Here is a 17315-nt window from a genome sequence, read left to right as displayed (position 1 = left end):
AGACTCCACGCAACTTAAGTCTTAAATTTGTAGAGCAACACAGTGGATATCTAACAGTTAGATGCCCCCATTTTTTTAAATTCACAACATACGTGAATATTCGCCTTGTATTACACGTTGTACAAGCTGTACATGCTATCCATAAAAAATAATGCATTTTCTATTGGTTGCTAAATGAAATAAATGCTATTTTATCGTAGGTAAGGAAAAGTAAGAGCGATACCTTTAAGCGATACTAAGAATTCGTAAGATTCCTTTGGTTAGGTTAATTTAAACATTTAGAGATAAGCTCGCTTTTGGAAGCAGCCGATGCTTAATATGGCATAGTCGTAGGATGACGTATGCATGCCGTATGTTTGAACACTTACGTGAACGTTAGAAAATCTCTCGGATATTATTTGCCCTACACAATTTCACTTGAAATGGCATCAGCCTTTCAGTGAGACTAAATATCATAAGACGCTCATTACAAGAGTGAATCGTACATACTCTCTCAAGATGAAAGATAGATATCTGTGTATATATGTATTCTGACTTTGTAATCAATAAATTCTATTCCAAACAATCGATTTGAATTAACTATGGCGTCTATATAGAGGCTGCTGAATTCTTTTATCTCTGTATTATGCGACACCGTACAGCATTGCTTTTTTTTTTACTTCAGTAAAGCTCACACAAGGTGTACTTTCCATAGATATATTCATTTATCGGATGTGCGTGCTATATCAGTACATACATAATATTTATTTATAGATTGAAAGAATTTCATGATTTTCGATCTAAGATATATGATCATTAGAAGTACACCTTGCTGGTTTTTCTGAACTTGACTTTATACGTAAATTGAGTTTTAAGCAATCAAAAAACTAAGCCGAATACGGCTAATATGATAAATTCACGTCGATGATCAGCTTAGACACTGTCTATGAATGAGGTTCTGCTATTGAAATAATAAGAGTTTGCGTATCAGCGACCAAACTCGCTAGAACCACCAAACTCGAAAGACTAACTAGAAATGCAGTACGGTATTTCCCTTTTGCTGGTCAAATTGTAGTCGGAAACACATAATAAAGAAAACTAGGCAAAGATCTTTCACTCACCTCTTATTAATATCTATCGCACTTTTTTTTTTGAGAAAGGCTGGCATCTCCTAAAAGTGCTTATTACTGATTAAAGAAATTCTGTATTCAAAAATGTATTCTATTAATTAATGTGGTATAACTAAATACAATTACTGACTTGTTAGTATATTTTTATTTTATTATTATGTTTATTTGGTTAAGTACATTTTTGGCCTTCTTAAAGGCTGGCACATTTTTTGACACACACTCTTACAGTATGAACTCTCCTAGCGTTCGCCGGGGCAGAATCTTACCTGAAGCGGCTATACTAACAAATGACCAAAGCCAGCGCTGACCCTAAACTCGGCGCCAGTTTCAGTCGTAAGACTTCGAAAAACAACAGTATTTCATAGCACGCCTGTTTGGTTAAAGTATCACAGAAAATCTGGAATAACCATATGCATTTCGAAATGTGACGTAAGTCAAAATGTTTCATAACATTAAATCTAGCTGCACTTTTTGCAGAACTATACCTGCCGCGCCCAGTCGTAATAGCGTGTTCTGCGAAAAGTTATTGGTTTCGATAGACAGCTAAAGTTTTGAAGTTGTAATGTTTGACTTGCTTACATTTGAATACATAAACTTATAAAAGATCTTGTAAACGTTCGAGTTTACCGGTACTACTAGGCTTTTGATGGAATGTATCTTTCGCATTGCCTTTATATTCAAACCCACTGTCCTCTTTATCATATGAAACCATTTCAAGTTTGAAAACAACTGTTATCTAATTTTGTTCAGTATAATTTTTACTGAGACAATGTGTGAACGGTATGCCGCTGGTGGGCAAAGAAAAGACAGTGCTGCAATTTTCGCATTGATCTATCGTAATGCTATATAGGGTGAAGTATTCGCGTGTCCATAGCAACATGCGCAAGGCAGGCAAAACAGAACGAAAACCTCGAAGTTCCAGATAACGTGAAACCTATATTCGATGTGTTGTCCCAGCTAGCAAATGAGGCATATAACGAGCGATAACAAACCAGTGTCAGGTATGAATTTCAAAGCCTAAAAAGGCAGCTAGGCTACGATGATGAAAGTAAATTACGAAAGAACAAGCGTTCTTTCTCCCTAGAGACAGACCTTACTCAGAAGCCTGCTTGCGTATAATCGTACAACTGGACTTATAAATACATATATAAAACATACACATATATTGAAGTGTAGGTTTGTTTGTGCATAGTGTTCGTGACGTATGTGGCACTAGCTGTAAAGGTTGTGCTAATTTACTACAAATTCAATATATAATAATAAAGCCCGTTCATTGACCATTTCTACAATTTATGCCGTGCCATAAACCAATTTAGTACAGTAAATTTGGAAAAAATAAAAAAAAATTGGGAATTTCTTCAGTACTATCGATACTAAGTTAGGCACAATATATTGAACACTTTTCTGATTTGTAGTTTTTTTAATTCAATTCATCTGTTAGCGTATGTTGAGAAGGGCCTATAATGATCTATGAGACATGCTGTCTTTTCAAGAAATGCGAGAATATATTATAAACGATATGTAAACGCACCTTCATATATAAAAGGATGAAGGTGCGTTTACATATCGTTTATACATATATCGTGCGAAAGTGAAAATGTTTACACATATTTGTATATGAAATAAAATTTCCTGTCTATGAACTTCCCGTGCTTCAAGTAACGTAATTTTTTCAACGTTTTTCTCTACATCAGAAAAGAAGTTTGATGATCCGCAACTACATGGTCGAACCCTGGGTCAATAAAAGTAACCAAGCAACATGTCGTCCACATACCTTGTGGAGATATTACACGCCCGAGGACCCTACTCATGTCTATACGTATACACATACAGATTTCAGAGCATGCGGTTCTTTGATAACCAGCGAAAAGAAAAAAAGCGAAAACCATACAGTCAGTCAATGTTGCTTTATTATATCTGATTTGTTCAAAGCATTATGGATAGGACACTAACGCATTACACTTAGTTTAAAGCATTTGTCTTTAGTGCATCCTAGTTTAACCTGTATTCATAAAGTTGTACATTTTGTGAAACCGCTTGCTTTTTACTTGGAATATGTCCAGAGAGCAGAGATATATCGCGTCTTTCCTCTTATCCGTCTCAACGGATGACAACTGCATCGCATGCGCCGCGCTCCCTTAGCTCGCAGAACCGTTTTTCGGCTGCTTACGATTACGGCTACTATTATTACAGTTCTGTCTGACGTCGATCCTAGCGCCGTTGTTATCACTACGAACCACTCTCTTCTGGCGTCTGACGGCGCTTCAGGCTTTAGCGTCGCTTCAGTCATCTAACTCAGATCGGCAGCAAACCACTGCCGAGCCGTTGAGCACGACGCTCACGTGCGGCTCGATCTAACACACTTCAGATACCTTCACCGATTGACTAATATTCGCCATACTCATGATATTCGTAATCCTTAGGTATGAAAATCCGCAAAGTTAGACAAACATTCAGTCGAGGCTAAACTAAGTGCCGATTGTTTTATCTACCGCATATGTGATCTATATTATATTGGTGTTGGTGGACAATGATGAGGCCATCTAAAAAAATTGGGTATTATATGTACAGGCTTGCACGTACTTTGATAGCTTGTTCGTGGCAGGATCGTTTATGAAGGCCTATTCCTGGTGAAAGTGAAAGTGGCAGCAGAACGCCGAGTACGCCATTCAGAATTTTTTCATCTGAGCAATGTATCCGACGAACTTGAATGTCTTATAAAAAGCAGTTTTTTTTTTTGTTTTGCCAATAGGATTCAGCTGTGGTAACGTATTCGCTTTTATTTGCTTAGTATTTTGTGTTTGTGATCAGATTTAAAGAATATTCTGGATTTGCAGTGAAATACAATTTAAGAATGCGGTTAAGAACGTCTTAAGGCACGTCAGAGAAGTCTGCTGAAGGAGGAGGACACATAAGGGGTCATAAAGGACAAGAATGTTGCAAAGGGTGGTGCTAGTCGCGCTGGCTTTACTAGAACTTGGTAAGTGAAATAGCCAGCAAGTATTTTGTTTTAGGAAGAAATAGAAGTTTAACATTAACAGTTGCTGATGGCACTTATTATACCACTCGATTCTGGCCAGGCATTTTACGAGTGTATAGCGCGAGCATACGAATGTGTAGTTTACATCTACATGCGATAGGAAACGCATGTATAATGGTTACATAATATAAGTGTTTGCTGCATAAGAAACGCTCTGCACGATCTAACTTGCAGTAGCTGAAGTGTAATGCTGATATATGAGCGACTTCTATCTGTAATAGGCACTATATGACCGGCTAAGTGCACTAACGTGCAAAGACTTCAATTCTTTATGTGAAAATTATGTATCCTAAACAAAAAAGTAATGAATTCTCCAGTGTAAGGTTTATTGTAAGCTCTATAAGTTAGCTGGGACACAGTCATTGCAATTGAACTACAGACAGGCTTGTTTACACTGACCATGATACTCGTGTCAATGGCGCGTTTTTCTTTTATAGCGCTGTGCCAGCAAAATCCGACAATCTCGTACATATCGAAGGAGCGTGTGGTCAACATCGGGGATACAACCGAGCTCGAATGTTCAGTTCAATATGCACAGAGCTACCCAGTTCTCTGGGTTCGGATCGATCCTCGGCACCCTGAAAGTCCCACGATTATATCAACCGGTGAGTGAATGCGAACGATAAGAAAACAATATTCAACAGAACCTTAATTTTGTCTAATGATTTTTATTTAGCGCTGCTTTCCTGCGTAGGTCTGTCTACCCTTATTGCCCTGTCCCGTGCTGTGAATACTCTATTTATGTCAAATGCAATTGATTAGTTATATTTACTGTTTTATACGCAAGTCATTGCTATTGAGGGCGGAACTCATAGTTCGTATGAAGTGCCGACATTAGATAAATTTTTGTGTACGGATTAATTTCATTAGGTGGTTCCGTCATCGTTCCGGAGCTTCGATTCAGTATACGTCATGACGATGTATCGTCCACCTTTTCCCTATTAATTTCCAAGATTCAAGAAACTGACACAGGACTCTATCAGTGTCAGGTAATAATATGAAGTTTCAGTTTTACAATCACACTCACCGATGTCATCCGCATCACAGCTTCACTGTGGAACTTACTAATTTTCTTTGAAAAAGGCGCTATCTGGATGGTGGGTAAAAAATTAAATTTGAACGTCGTTTTTTTACGCGCCTTTTTATAGGTGGCGACCTCGGCTATTCATAAGATCACGGCAGATGTTTGGCTACACGTCCGCATCCCACCAATTATCTCTGACAACTCGACACGTTCGATTATTACGTCAACCGGTAAGTTACAAGCTCATCGAAACTTGCTTTGCCAACTAAGACGAGTACTGTGAATTTTGTTTTGTCAGACTGGTGACGAAGAATCCTTATTGCATCGGACGGACAGTTCTTCACTTTTGGCGGCACTTCAGATAAGCGACACAGTCATTCCAGCGGAATTTTTATTGAGATTTGACTGTTTTGCTGCTCCTTTCCCGAAAGATTAAGTAATTCTAGTATCGATCTAATTAGACACGCAAACAAATATATGGACTAACTGTTCACATCAAATCGCTATGACACGGAAAGAAAAATTCGCGTAGCTGGGTTGATTGTGGCTTCAAAAACTACTACTCTAGTTGTTGTTGGAACTTCGTTTGTTTTGAGGTGCCAACGCTTCGCTCGAATGCTACGCTGATGGATTTCCTCCGCCGCGAATCACATGGCGACGTGAGAACAACGACCTTCTTCCAACGGGCGGTGCGATCTATCGCGGGAACGTGCTATCTATATTCGGAGTCACCAAGGTTAGTTCATAGACGTCCACTGACCATGCTAGTACAGAATTATCGGCCAGAGAGCTTGGCTATCTGCAATTTAACTAAGCTGCTTATTTCCTAGCATAATAGTAAATTAATAACGACGTAAGAAGTTGTTGAAAAGGGCTTCCTCTTTTGAACTAGTAGGTCATCTCAGAACAAAGACAGGGTAAATACAGTTATTGCTACCTTGAGATTCTTAACGTTAACGAACGTGAAATTCTTAAGATGACGTGCCTTCTCCTTATTATATATATATATTCTTTTATGCTATATAAATAATTCTTAACGAAAATATTTGGTTGACGTAAATGTATAGTAGGATTTTTAGCATTGTTGGCATTCTAAGATCTGTTCTTTTCGAACTTGTAAAAAAATATATATCTGAAGGATGATCGAGGCACTTACTACTGTATAGCTGACAATCGTGTCGGTAAAGGAGCTCGAAGAAATGTCGGAGTTGAGGTTGAATTTCCTCCTGTTGTCACAGCGGATCGTAGCAGGTAAAAAGTATATACACGTCAGTTAAATAAAAGCACCAATGAGACATCCTTCAGAAACAAGTGAACATATAAACTGTTTAAATAAAAGTCTTTTAATACAGCTTTGTGCTTCGTTAGAAAATAACACAGTGAGCGACAAAAAGTTTACACACCTTTTTCACTTTGTGGCAAAATCAAATCGGATTAAGATCCAAATTAAAACGTGAATAATAACGTTTTTGACTATTACACGGGCCATTAGGTACGGGCAGGCTTTGCAATATCCAATGGACCTAATGTGTCACGTCGAAGCCTTCCCATCACCTTCAATTCAGTGGTGGAAGGACGGATATCAGGTGAGCGCCACTATTCACCCTCGAATGCGAAGATTCTTATTTATGATAAGTGTTTTGTGAGGATACGACAGTTAAAAGAAAATGATCACTAATTCTTTAGAACAAAAATACTCCATAGTTTTTACGCTGTTCTAAATTCAGCTCTTCTATTGTGTGTTTCTTTGTTTTTCTATGGTGACTAGATTTCCGATAACCAACACTACAGGATCTCGATTTTCGCCACCGCTGATGAGTTCACTGATTCTGTTTTGCGGGCTGTAGCCATCGAGAAGAAACAGTATGGCAATTATACATGCAGGTACAGTAGAATAGTGCCTAGTGCTTATGGAACAGTGTGCATGCGTTATTTTCCCTTTGTCATCGGAAACTTTTACCATTACGTGTTTTTTTTTTTTGTCCTTAATACGTATCTATGAAAACGCCGCAAATAGAAAAACGGAAAAAATAAACAGCTCTCCATAGCTTTGATTATGCGCGAATATCGTATTTTTACGAGTTGCCTTTAGCATCAAATGATGAAGAGTTTTCTTTCAACAGATGAAATTATTGTCAGCTAACTGTTTACTTTGTGACCCCAATCAACTAATAGACCGTTGAATAACAATTAGTTAGCGTTAGCAACCTAGGCTGAATCAAGTCGTAACAATTATGTTATTTGTGATCTGCTTTATAAAAAAAATTGCAATCAACAATAACTTAGTGTTACTTTTTATTACAGAGCGATAAATAAACTTGGTTCCTCTGAAATCGTCATCAACTTGTTTGGTAAGAAAAATGCGTGTTATATCTTTAAATCATGGTCTATCACAAGGCAAGATTGACTGAATGAGTATAACCTGAACCGAGACATTGTTTCATATGCGACCATTTATGTAAGATACACTTGACAGAACCACTTCTATCAATGCGACGCCCACGACGATGCCCAAAAAAAGAAGCAGTAGAAGTCTTTTCCTTTCCCATTTGCACGAGAACTACCCTGTGCTGAAGTCTTTGTCTTTTTCACTCCTTCGATATTTCCTCACCTCATTTTATTGTTTTTCATCATTATCGTATACTTCGGTCTCCCCTTGTACTCCAAAAACCAGCCTTTCCTAATCAGATATTTTTTTTTTTTGTATTTTGGCGTTTTGTTGGTATTGTTGTTGTATAGAAGTTAATCGTCAGTGAACAAATTGGATTGCTATACTTATGGGTATTGCGTAGTGTACTAAAAAGCATGCTCCTAATCGGGATCTTTCTCCCCTTTTAGAAACTGTGAACGTAGTATGTCCGCCGGCCTGTGGCGCTCAGTACCTGACTGGAAGCGCAACGACAGCAGTGATTTCTGGGCCGGCTGTACTCATATTGGTGGTGGCGGTTCTGCGTCACATACGACAAATGGGAATCTATTAAATTTAAAACATTTTTAAAAATATCAATAACTTAATGAGCGACTGAAGACTTCATGACGATTGCGAAGCATTGCTGCACGATAGAAATAAGAGTGAGCATGTCAGCGTCGTCTAGTAAAATAAATGACTTTTGCAGTACGCAGCAAATGCGGGGGGTGACCAGAACATCTTTTAAGCACCCGGTACAACCCCGAAAATTAAAAAAAATTATATATATATTTTATATGTATATCGTATGTATGTATTTAGTATATGTTTATACTTCTATAAGAGTCAGACGAACAAATAAAGGATGGTGGACAACTTACTTATTGATAAGTATAACGAGTCTGATTTTTTGTCTAAGGCGAAAAGGTGCTGTATCATTATACAACGTTATAGCTTTAGCTTTCTTCAAATATGGGCGTTCAATGATCGCCTCAAGCGGCTTAAGTGTTTCGCTGCAGGTCGCAACGGTTTCAATCGAGATTTCCGAATTCGAAAGAAATTCAGTCGAAGTGTTGAGGGCAATACATGCGGTACAGAGATGCATGTGTGGCGAGGTAAGTTATGCTCATGGTCGAAGAAATGTTTGCAGTTTGCCAAAGATTTATGGACATCAATTTGTGCGAGCCGAAGTTTTACGTTGAGTGTTGACAAAATTAATTTTTGCATTGTCAGACACAATATATTAATTTCAATATTTTTCTCTCCTGAATTACATTTTATTTTATCTCTGTGAACCAGGCGTATTTAGTTCTTGCGGTCGTGGTCGTTCGTTTGCATTTGAGGGTAGCCAGTGCAGTTCGGCTTCCTTTGAAAGTCTTTAGCGGTTAGAAAGTATCATGCCTATTCATATGCTATACAATATAATGCATCCATTTTATTCGTGTTTTTGCAGAGTAAAGTTCTTCCATTGATACTAATCTCTGAAATCAACTGCGTGGTTAAAGAGAATACAGGAGACTAAATGTGTTAACTTGCGTCGACCGATCAGAAGTCGTCATCGCAGGTAGCCCATCTAAGCAGGAGAATTCTGATATAGTATTATGCAATTCCAATGGCCACGGTGAGTTAGCGTACAAGATCTATAAAATTTGACGCTAACACCCTGACCTCATTATGTAGGCGTTATCGGGTCAGTGCGGTCCATATTCGGACTTAAAAAACAAAGCAGAAGCTTTGGAAGTTGTTCATGTGTACCTAATCATAGTTTAGCGTCGTATCTGTTGTACGCACTGTGGTGCTGGCGTAGACCCATCTATTTAGAGTAGACGCAATTCCACCGAAGGCCTTCACACGTTTCTCCATTCTACTTTACAGAGACTTTCGTGCGCAACCCTGATCTAAATTTTGACTAATCACCCTTAATTCTGTGCACTCAAATGGCCCTGAACTCTGATAATTCAGTGCGACCTAATCTCTAACCGTGGCTGTTAGAAACCATCGTTGTAGGACATAATGTCGTCCTAGAGGGGTAAATATGCGAGCACAAATTATACCAAACCGTTTCAACTTGAATACCTGTTGCGTACTGTTAGTATGTCTATGTCCATATGTTAGGAATTTTTTTATTACATAAGTAAAGACTGAGTTAGTTATGGATCTTCGCATCAAATTATTTTCATCGAGTTGTCAACTTTAACTAATGATACTTAGTCAAAAAATTGAAAAGGCACTAGGTGGTCTCTGATATCCCAGATAGTCTTGAGACATGGCAAGATCAGTATGCAAAGCAAAGATACTTATTTGGATTTTAAAAAAAGCGTATATTATTATATATAGCTTGTTGAAACTTACCTCGAATATGTTGCATCTTTTAAATAAGTAAATATTTTCTGCTAAATGATTGTGGAATAATTGCACTGAGCCTGTCTGCAAACAAGTGATATCCGTACCTCGTCCTCTTTTTGCTATTCTTCGATCTAGAGAATATATTCTCGCTTGGTCTTGTATCTTTGTTGTTGGGCCGTTAGGCTGTTCAGCGCTCACAAATTGACGAAGGTCGAATAAATTGTGTTTCCTAAGGTGTAAGGCCTGGCGCCACAAGGACCCGACCGACTTGGTTCCTAGCCAAGTTGACCAAGACCCCATTCTAGCAGGCCGAACGTCCTTGCTCCCATGATTCAAATGGACTGGGAACCCCGCAACCCCTTTTGCCAGGACCGATTCTCTATCAAAGGCTTCTCTTGAGGGCAGACAAACAAAGTGTGCATGGAAGTTCGCAGACAGAGAGACTCCAAGACATACGGTCGGGGGACATCAAAGGCTCGCATTGTAAAATAGAACCGAATATTACAAACTTCCCTTGGCAAAGTAAAGAGTTAGTAATAGCGCCTAGGCGGAAATGAGAATTGACTAAAAATTGTGGAATTTGCAGTCGAAGCAAGCCTTGCGAAGAAAATTATGCAAAGTTTATTAGAACTCAAATTTAGAGCTCTGTAGGGAAGCTTAGGACTTTCCTATTAGAGCATCATGGAAGTAGTACGTTTGTTTCGGTTTTTCCACCTATTGTTTTATCCATAATAAAAAATTCGTTTTTCATTATTAGCGTAGCTTCATTTAATAAATAATGCCCATACAACAATACGCGTGTCATTACACAGTGGCTACTAGTTAATACCGTAAGCGGAGCCCATTTATCATTTACAACTACTGATATTAATAAAATTATTTTTAAAAGAATTAACTATGAAATTTATATTAGTTTAATATATAAATATATGTCGTCTCGTAGTTTATATACATGATCTCTTACAAGACTCGGTCGAGCGTAAACCGTAAAGAGCATTTGAAGAAATTTTATAATACTCGTTGTATAGTATTTCACATAACAGTCTTCTGTATAATGTATTATATCATAGCTTCCTGAGTATAACGTCCGAAATATACATTATCATTTTATTATACCTTGATTATTACTTTCTTCATTGGTTTAGCGACATCATGAGGCTGCTCATCGAGGATGGTAGGCTCACGAGGTATTTCTAGGTTCAGTATAATATAGCTTAAGCATTGCAAACTAAATAAGACATAGTACACGGTCCGTATGACACCAACATATCGCATTTGATTTCAGGGTTGGTCACAATCAGCGGTTGCCCTATGAAGCGGCACCTTTGTATTACCAAATATCCACATAATACTCTCTTCAAAAACTAGCATTAATTTATTGACAATGTTGGCAATCTATTGACGTTAGAGCATTCCTTTTTTTAAATCGAAAATTCTTTGTTTTTCTAAGTCTTTGGGTCACGTTTCAATATAATAGAGACGGGCTCCTGATTGTTTTGAACTATAAGCTACTTGCCAGTATCGGGCTCAAAATCATTCCTGGAACAGTTCTAGTAGACCACTGGTCAACGCTCTCTGTAGTTATCGATTTTTTAATGAAAGAAATTATCGGCCTCTAACCTCTTCGAGCTCGTCCTACCTGCCCTTGGTAACTCTGTGTAATGGAAGAAAGCGTTAAGAATCTAGCTCGAAAAGAAGGAAGAATCGACGATGGAAAATCGCATCTGATTTAGAAACCAAAAGCAGAGTAAGGATTTTAAGGAGTGGTACAATAGGGATTCAAATCTTTTGAACTGGATTAGACAACACAAAAACTTAAGGTCGTTAAACAAGCATCTTTAGCAAAGCTGACCTTACTAAAAGCGGTATGAGGCAAGGATTGATAGGCGCTCTAGTGCTGAAGCTATCCTATTATATACTTAAAGTTATGGATCAATGCAGAGAACTAGTTTAGTCATTATAATAGTTTGATTTGAAGGCTCACGACGACTGCCAACTAACTGGCAACCTCTTTTGTTTTTTGTGAAATAGTGTTATATGGAATCCTACAGCAACCACAAAGTGTTTTGTTACTGACCCTTTATTTTCTTCCATCTAGCTAAGTTCAAGTTGACTTTTACTTATGTCACACAATTCTTCGGAGCGTTAACAAAATGCAATATACCTTGTTGAGTGTTTGCTCATGTCTGTTTAAATATCTTAGTATAGGATTAGTCGAATTTGTCAATTGATTTTCTACATGCATTCTGGTACGCTACGTACTTCTCAGAATGTTGTGCATATTATGCAGTCGCCATTGTTGATACTATGAAACATAAACGAGGGTTATTTCAGTACGAAGATGAAATGGCTAAGCTTCAATGCTGTTTCTTCTAATGGCGGATGGCCGGATCAGGATACAATAGTCTCTATGCAATTATATTGTAACCACTTTATAAAGCCCCTAAATAAATGACACCTTGTATAATGTCTGGCGTAACGAGACGCGAGGCCCCAGATAGACATGTCAACGACTCTTCGGACGAGCCTTCGACAAACCAATAACACTGCATTACGAACATGCTATCGAACACGCTGCAATGATACAGTCATAGCAGAATCACGGCTGACTTGGCGGCCACGGTCAAGCACACGGTAGCATTTTGGCTACCAAAATGAGCTTTAGGAAAGGCCACCACCGCCGCTGCTGGTTTACTACCTTAGCCGAGTAACTCCTACTAGAGAAAATTTTCGAAACGTCTTCTGAAACCTTTTGACCGCCAAGAGAAATTGTTAAGCAAGAACCTGTAAATCTTCAATATAGCTTAGATTAACTTCACTGCTATCATTGAAACATCATAAACGACATGTGATGTGATTTGCGCTTCATACCATCCTCGCAGATTCATTTTGCGTTTGGTTAATAGGCGAAACTTAATTCGGTTGGTATAACATCCAACGATTTGAAATGCCCTTTTTATGTAATTTACACAAACCATCAATTTTTTGCTATCAGTGTGACCAAAAGTTGTTACATGCTTGTATCTTAAGCCAGCGATATACACAGTAGGTTAGTCTTAAAGTCTCAGATATTAAACACACTTACTCTGACGACTTGGTCTACCTTATCCAGTAATCGCAAAATGGTAACGTAAATCGTGATCCAGTTGGGTCCCGTACCGAAGGTCTTGCTTTACCGAACAGCTACGGTGCGAGTAATTCATGAGTCTTAGTAATCGTCCTATTGTAATTTTCTAAAAGCTAGATTACATCCCGTTAGAAAATTAATTGAATGATGTCTGTTTTTAAATTCGACTGAAATGATTCACGAAAGCTGTAATGTTATCTTACATAGAAATAAAAAAAAAGTTAGCCATCGGGGCGGAAAGAGCACCTAACGAGCTGCTCATAGGATTAATTTGCGTGGTTTTCTCTAACTAGACCGATATGAGAGCTGAACGTAACTTATAGACCAACATTCTACCCAACGTGTGTCAGCTATGCGACGGCGACGACGACGCCGTGAAGTATCTATGCCTACCGTCTACATGGGTGTGACCGCAAAAACGGTATGAGAATGAGTCACAAAGGACTAACGCTTTCCCACTGGTGCGTCAGCTACGTCCTAACGTTTTCATTTGGGCTGGGCTTTATCGTGAGCGGAGCTTAGTTACAATAGAAATTGGTCAATCATAATCGTCCGGTACTAATGGATGTCTACCACAGCTCTATATCTACACACGTGTTGCTATCACTAGAAATTGCACCGAGCACTTTAACCTAAACAAGCTCGACGCTGAACGAGAAAACATGCCGAAATATTAAACGTAAAGCTGTTTATAACTAGGAGAATTTATTTTGTAGCCAGTTTAGCGGAGATGGAAGCTACATGTCGTTCACATTATTACTTCGTAGGATGTGACAGTACCATATACGGAAGGAGACGCTGCAAATTTATCGGCACATACGTATCACAGTGAATTGATCTCCAATCATAAAAAACAATAGCCTTATATTGTAGGCTGACCTATCAGAAATACCAATGCTGTTACTAATTGTATATGATCAACCACGCAAGTACCGCACAAAATGCTTCTTTTTTTGCTATTTCCTTTGTTTCGATCGCAGCTTTATCATAATTTAAGCCTGGAAGTGCCCACCTAACTTAACACATATAGCGGGTGTGAACAGTGGATTGTTTCGATTAAAAACGTATCACGCAGATTTGTTGACTTATTATTGCTTTATTATAGAAAATTTACAGATTTTATTATATATGTTGGAAGTCGCGCGCATTTACTAGACCGCGCTCATTCACCCATACGCAATTATACATACATAAAGAACCTGCCGACAGGCGATTAAAGAAGACAATTTCAATTATATGAATCTATATATATATATAGTTGTTGACATTTTAATCGATAAGAGTAGTGTTGTTTAAGTAAGAGACACGACCTGCGCGTATTACAGAAATAAAACTACTACCTGCCCACAGAGAACATATTAAAATAAGATCTCGAAGTTGGAAGTGGTGGAATACCGACTCAAACTCTATGGAGAGCTTTGAAGCAATTTGGCAAACGCTGTGAATAATTGAAATATTACTGAACGGTAGATGGAACTGTCTCTTCTGTGTACGCCTATATCCACACAAGCACACGCGTTGTTGTCACCATGTGCTTCTTCGCCGTTCAATTGAAAAAGCGTGTTTATCCAAAGATTTGAGTTTAAAAAAACTCAGCTCAAATGCACACACTTGGCCTATTTGTTCCTTGCCTATACAGTAGATCTAATTACCATCCGTGTACAACAACGCCCGAACATATTCACTTATCGCAGCATTATTCTTGTGTTTACGGCTTGAGGTAAGAAAAAAAAAAGAGAGAATAGCTTGATAATGATCATTAATAGACGCTCTCTTTTCAAAGAGGCGATTAGGCCCCTTTTCATTTGTCCTTTACAGCTTCGGATCCATTTTGACAACAACGGCCACTTTGCTTGAGTGGAGAAAAGATTCGACTACTTACATCGAGACAAGTTCAAACACTGCTATCTTACAATAATGGCTAAAGAGAGCTATAATTAATGGCCGGTCACAACTATTTTCCTTGCATTAGATTAAAAATCTGTAATTGCTTATCTAAACTGACTATTGTATATTGTTAAAGACACACAATTTGGCCGTTTTTACTGGCTACGCTGGCAGCAATACTTGCTATTATTGATATTTGTTGCTGCGAGAAATTGAACATTGAATTGTTGAAAAACATGGCTAAACGAAGACGTTCTGTTGTTTAGCCTTGTGCACAGGGGCGAAGAAAACATGATTCCAAGAAGGACAGAGCCCAGCTCAATGTTCGCTTCCTCTTACAAAGATCAACGCATTATAATTTCGAAAAGTTGACAACAGGACAAACAGCGGCAGAGAAAAGCAAAATATTGACAGACCTGTGATGACCAAACGTACCTCAACTTACATTCGAGGAAACTGTTACAATGTTTTGGTAACGATGATTATAAAATAATACAAACAACTGTAGAAATAGTCTATGACTACTTTAGCTGCTTAGATCAGAAACAGTAGCAAGCGCGACAGTTAAAAGACATCAACAAAGTATACGGGAAACCGAAAGCTTTCTCAAACAAGGTTTCGATATTGCTTTACTCTATTTTACCACGATTTCCCTTGAAATAATGAAAAACAGTTTGCAGCGTCATAAAAACATGTCTGAAGCTATGTAGCAGCCTACCTCTTTACTAAATCGTTCACGTCCAAAACCACGTTATTATTGTGGGTTCGTATCTTTTTCGTTTAATGCAGCTTTCCCTTTCAGTTCCAATAATTAACGGTATAATGTTGTGCGATGCGCACATAGATTAAGGGGCACATGCACATTAATGTATATATCTGCTCTTATATTTTATAACATCCATATATAGCTATAACATTTCATTATTATAAATATATGAGCTTAATAAATAAGCGGAACGTGTCCATATTTTACGGACATTACTCCATGCCTTTCTTGTGCCTTTTCAAGAGTCTGTAGCTTACGAATTTGCCAGATTAACCCATGCACCGTACACTTTTGTTTGTTCCTATTCGATGTAATATATACACGATAAAACTAAGCACAAGGTTAGGTAGATGAGTTATGATAACAATCAAACTCGCCTTTGCCACGCGTTCGTATTTCTCGATACGAGACACGTATAGACAGGCTTTTTTTGTCTGTTGAATTGTGTCGCCATCTCGGTTCATGGACATACTGCGATAATAAGTACTAGATTTCGGCCTTCGGACGTTATGTAGGCATAGAAATCACCGTACAGTGTGTCGTTCTGTTTTCTGCTCTTTAGGCAATAGTGAAGTAAAGGAAGATCGCCAAACAAATCGCGAGTAACTGAACAGCCATAGTTCCGAGAACGACGCTGCCAATTGTAGAGCCGTGAGTTTCGATGAAGTCTGCCGTCACTTTTGTACAACCTTCTTCGTAAATACCTCCACTAGGCCTGAAATTAAGGTAAAAAGCAAAGAACGAATAAAATACGTTAGATTATTTCCTATAAATAGATATATACAGATGTCGACAGTGTATCTGCAGAAATATCTCCACATCAACAAGAAGCAAAAAATCAAGATTTCTCTATCGAGATAAATCATCCGCGCGTAGCTAAAGTTTTTTTCAAGCTTATTCGACAACCTTGAGTGGTTCGCAGCCTAAAGATATCCGAAGGAAAAACTTCCCATGCTTTTACCATTATTTTTTCAGCACTATTTTTATATCACACATATTTGCCGTGTGCTTTTTTTTAACTTCGTATTGATCTTTGCCTTATCATACGTACGACTATTATATATTTAAAATCATAGGAAGCCTCGGCTTGAGCTCATTTTCGTTTGCGTTTATATCAAAATCTACTGTCGAACGACCATATCGCTTGCTTCGTTAATAGTCAGTAATAAACAGTACGGAATTAAGCCACACGGTACGATAATCTTAATGTTCAGTCACTAATCGAATTGCCCACTCAACCGCCGTCTGTTGCTACGGATCTCATGATATCGTCGACTGTTTCTGGAGAGCGTAGTTGAGCAAGTAAGCTCTCGCTCTACCTCCGCGGGCTTACAGTTCGCTATGAGTCAATATTATTCGTATAAAAATCATATAAAAAAAGAATATCAACAAGAATGGCAGGAATTGCAAAAACGAAACTCACGATGCTTTTCATTCCGCTGCATATATCCACCATCGACTGGTCAAAAATAATACTGGATGCTGTATAATTTCTTGCTTTCATACGATCGTGCGTTGGGGAGACTTTGAAATCAAAGCGGAACGTCGAAAACTTCATATAGCAGTAGAGGACGCGTCCTCATACACAATTTTATCTCGATGATAGCTT

At 38.2% G+C, this 17315-nt stretch overlaps 2 protein-coding genes and 1 long non-coding RNA gene across 6 annotated transcripts in view; 2 read left to right on the top strand and 1 right to left on the bottom strand.

Moving 5' to 3' along the window:
• Positions 1-1513: 1513 nt before the first annotated feature.
• On the top strand, positions 1514-8477 carry Lac (septate junction protein lachesin). 4 transcript variants are annotated; one of them, XM_022799108.2, is made up of 12 exons: positions 1861-2110; positions 2804-3532; positions 3947-4089; positions 4587-4754; positions 5020-5138; positions 5298-5403; positions 5770-5909; positions 6312-6424; positions 6666-6759; positions 6942-7057; positions 7478-7524; positions 8012-8477. In XM_022799108.2, the coding sequence occupies exons 3-12, from the start codon at positions 4044-4046 to the stop codon at positions 8152-8154; spliced, it is 1092 nt and encodes a 363-aa protein (XP_022654843.1). In that variant the 5' UTR covers positions 1861-2110; positions 2804-3532; positions 3947-4043; the 3' UTR covers positions 8155-8477. The 4 variants fall into 4 exon arrangements, with proteins under 4 accessions (XP_086841571.1, XP_086841569.1, XP_022654843.1 ...); XM_086985445.1 differs by lacking the exons at positions 1861-2110; positions 2804-3532 and adding an exon at positions 1514-1538; XM_086985443.1 differs by lacking the exon at positions 2804-3532 and having other exon boundaries at positions 1858-2110.
• Positions 8446-10811, top strand: LOC147756485 (uncharacterized). Its single transcript, XR_015325050.1, has 4 exons — positions 8446-8695; positions 9034-9144; positions 9456-9609; positions 10161-10811. It is a non-coding gene; the product is annotated as an uncharacterized LOC147756485 (long non-coding RNA).
• A 3314-nt stretch (positions 10812-14125) lies between these two features.
• LOC111246221 (23 kDa integral membrane protein-like) overlaps positions 14126-17315 on the bottom strand; it is a 28099-nt gene continuing 24909 nt past the window's right edge. Inside the window, exon 6 of the mRNA XM_022795461.2 lies at positions 14126-16421. Within this exon, the coding sequence (XP_022651196.1) occupies positions 16265-16421 (157 nt within the window). The 3' untranslated portion in view covers positions 14126-16264. The remainder of the gene's footprint in view (positions 16422-17315) is intronic.

This window comes from Varroa destructor, unplaced genomic scaffold, assembly GCF_002443255.2.
Source record: "Varroa destructor unplaced genomic scaffold, Vdes_3.0 BEIS01000003.1, whole genome shotgun sequence".
Taxonomy (NCBI): domain Eukaryota; kingdom Metazoa; phylum Arthropoda; class Arachnida; order Mesostigmata; family Varroidae; genus Varroa; species Varroa destructor.
Note: the sequence above shows the minus strand (reverse complement) of the source record. Positions and strands in the feature narration are given on the sequence as shown.

Excerpts from the sequence above, each read along its gene's own strand:
- Lac (XM_086985445.1), top strand. The coding sequence starts at position 4,044 with ATGTTGCAAAGGGTGGTGCTAGTCGCGCTGGCTTTACTAGAACTTG. Across the intron at positions 5,404-5,769 it reads TTCGATTATTACGTCAACCG|GTGCCAACGCTTCGCTCGAA; the intron begins GTAAGTTACAAG and ends GTTTGTTTTGAG. Across the intron at positions 7,525-8,011 it reads AATCGTCATCAACTTGTTTG|AAACTGTGAACGTAGTATGT; the intron begins GTAAGAAAAATG and ends CTCCCCTTTTAG.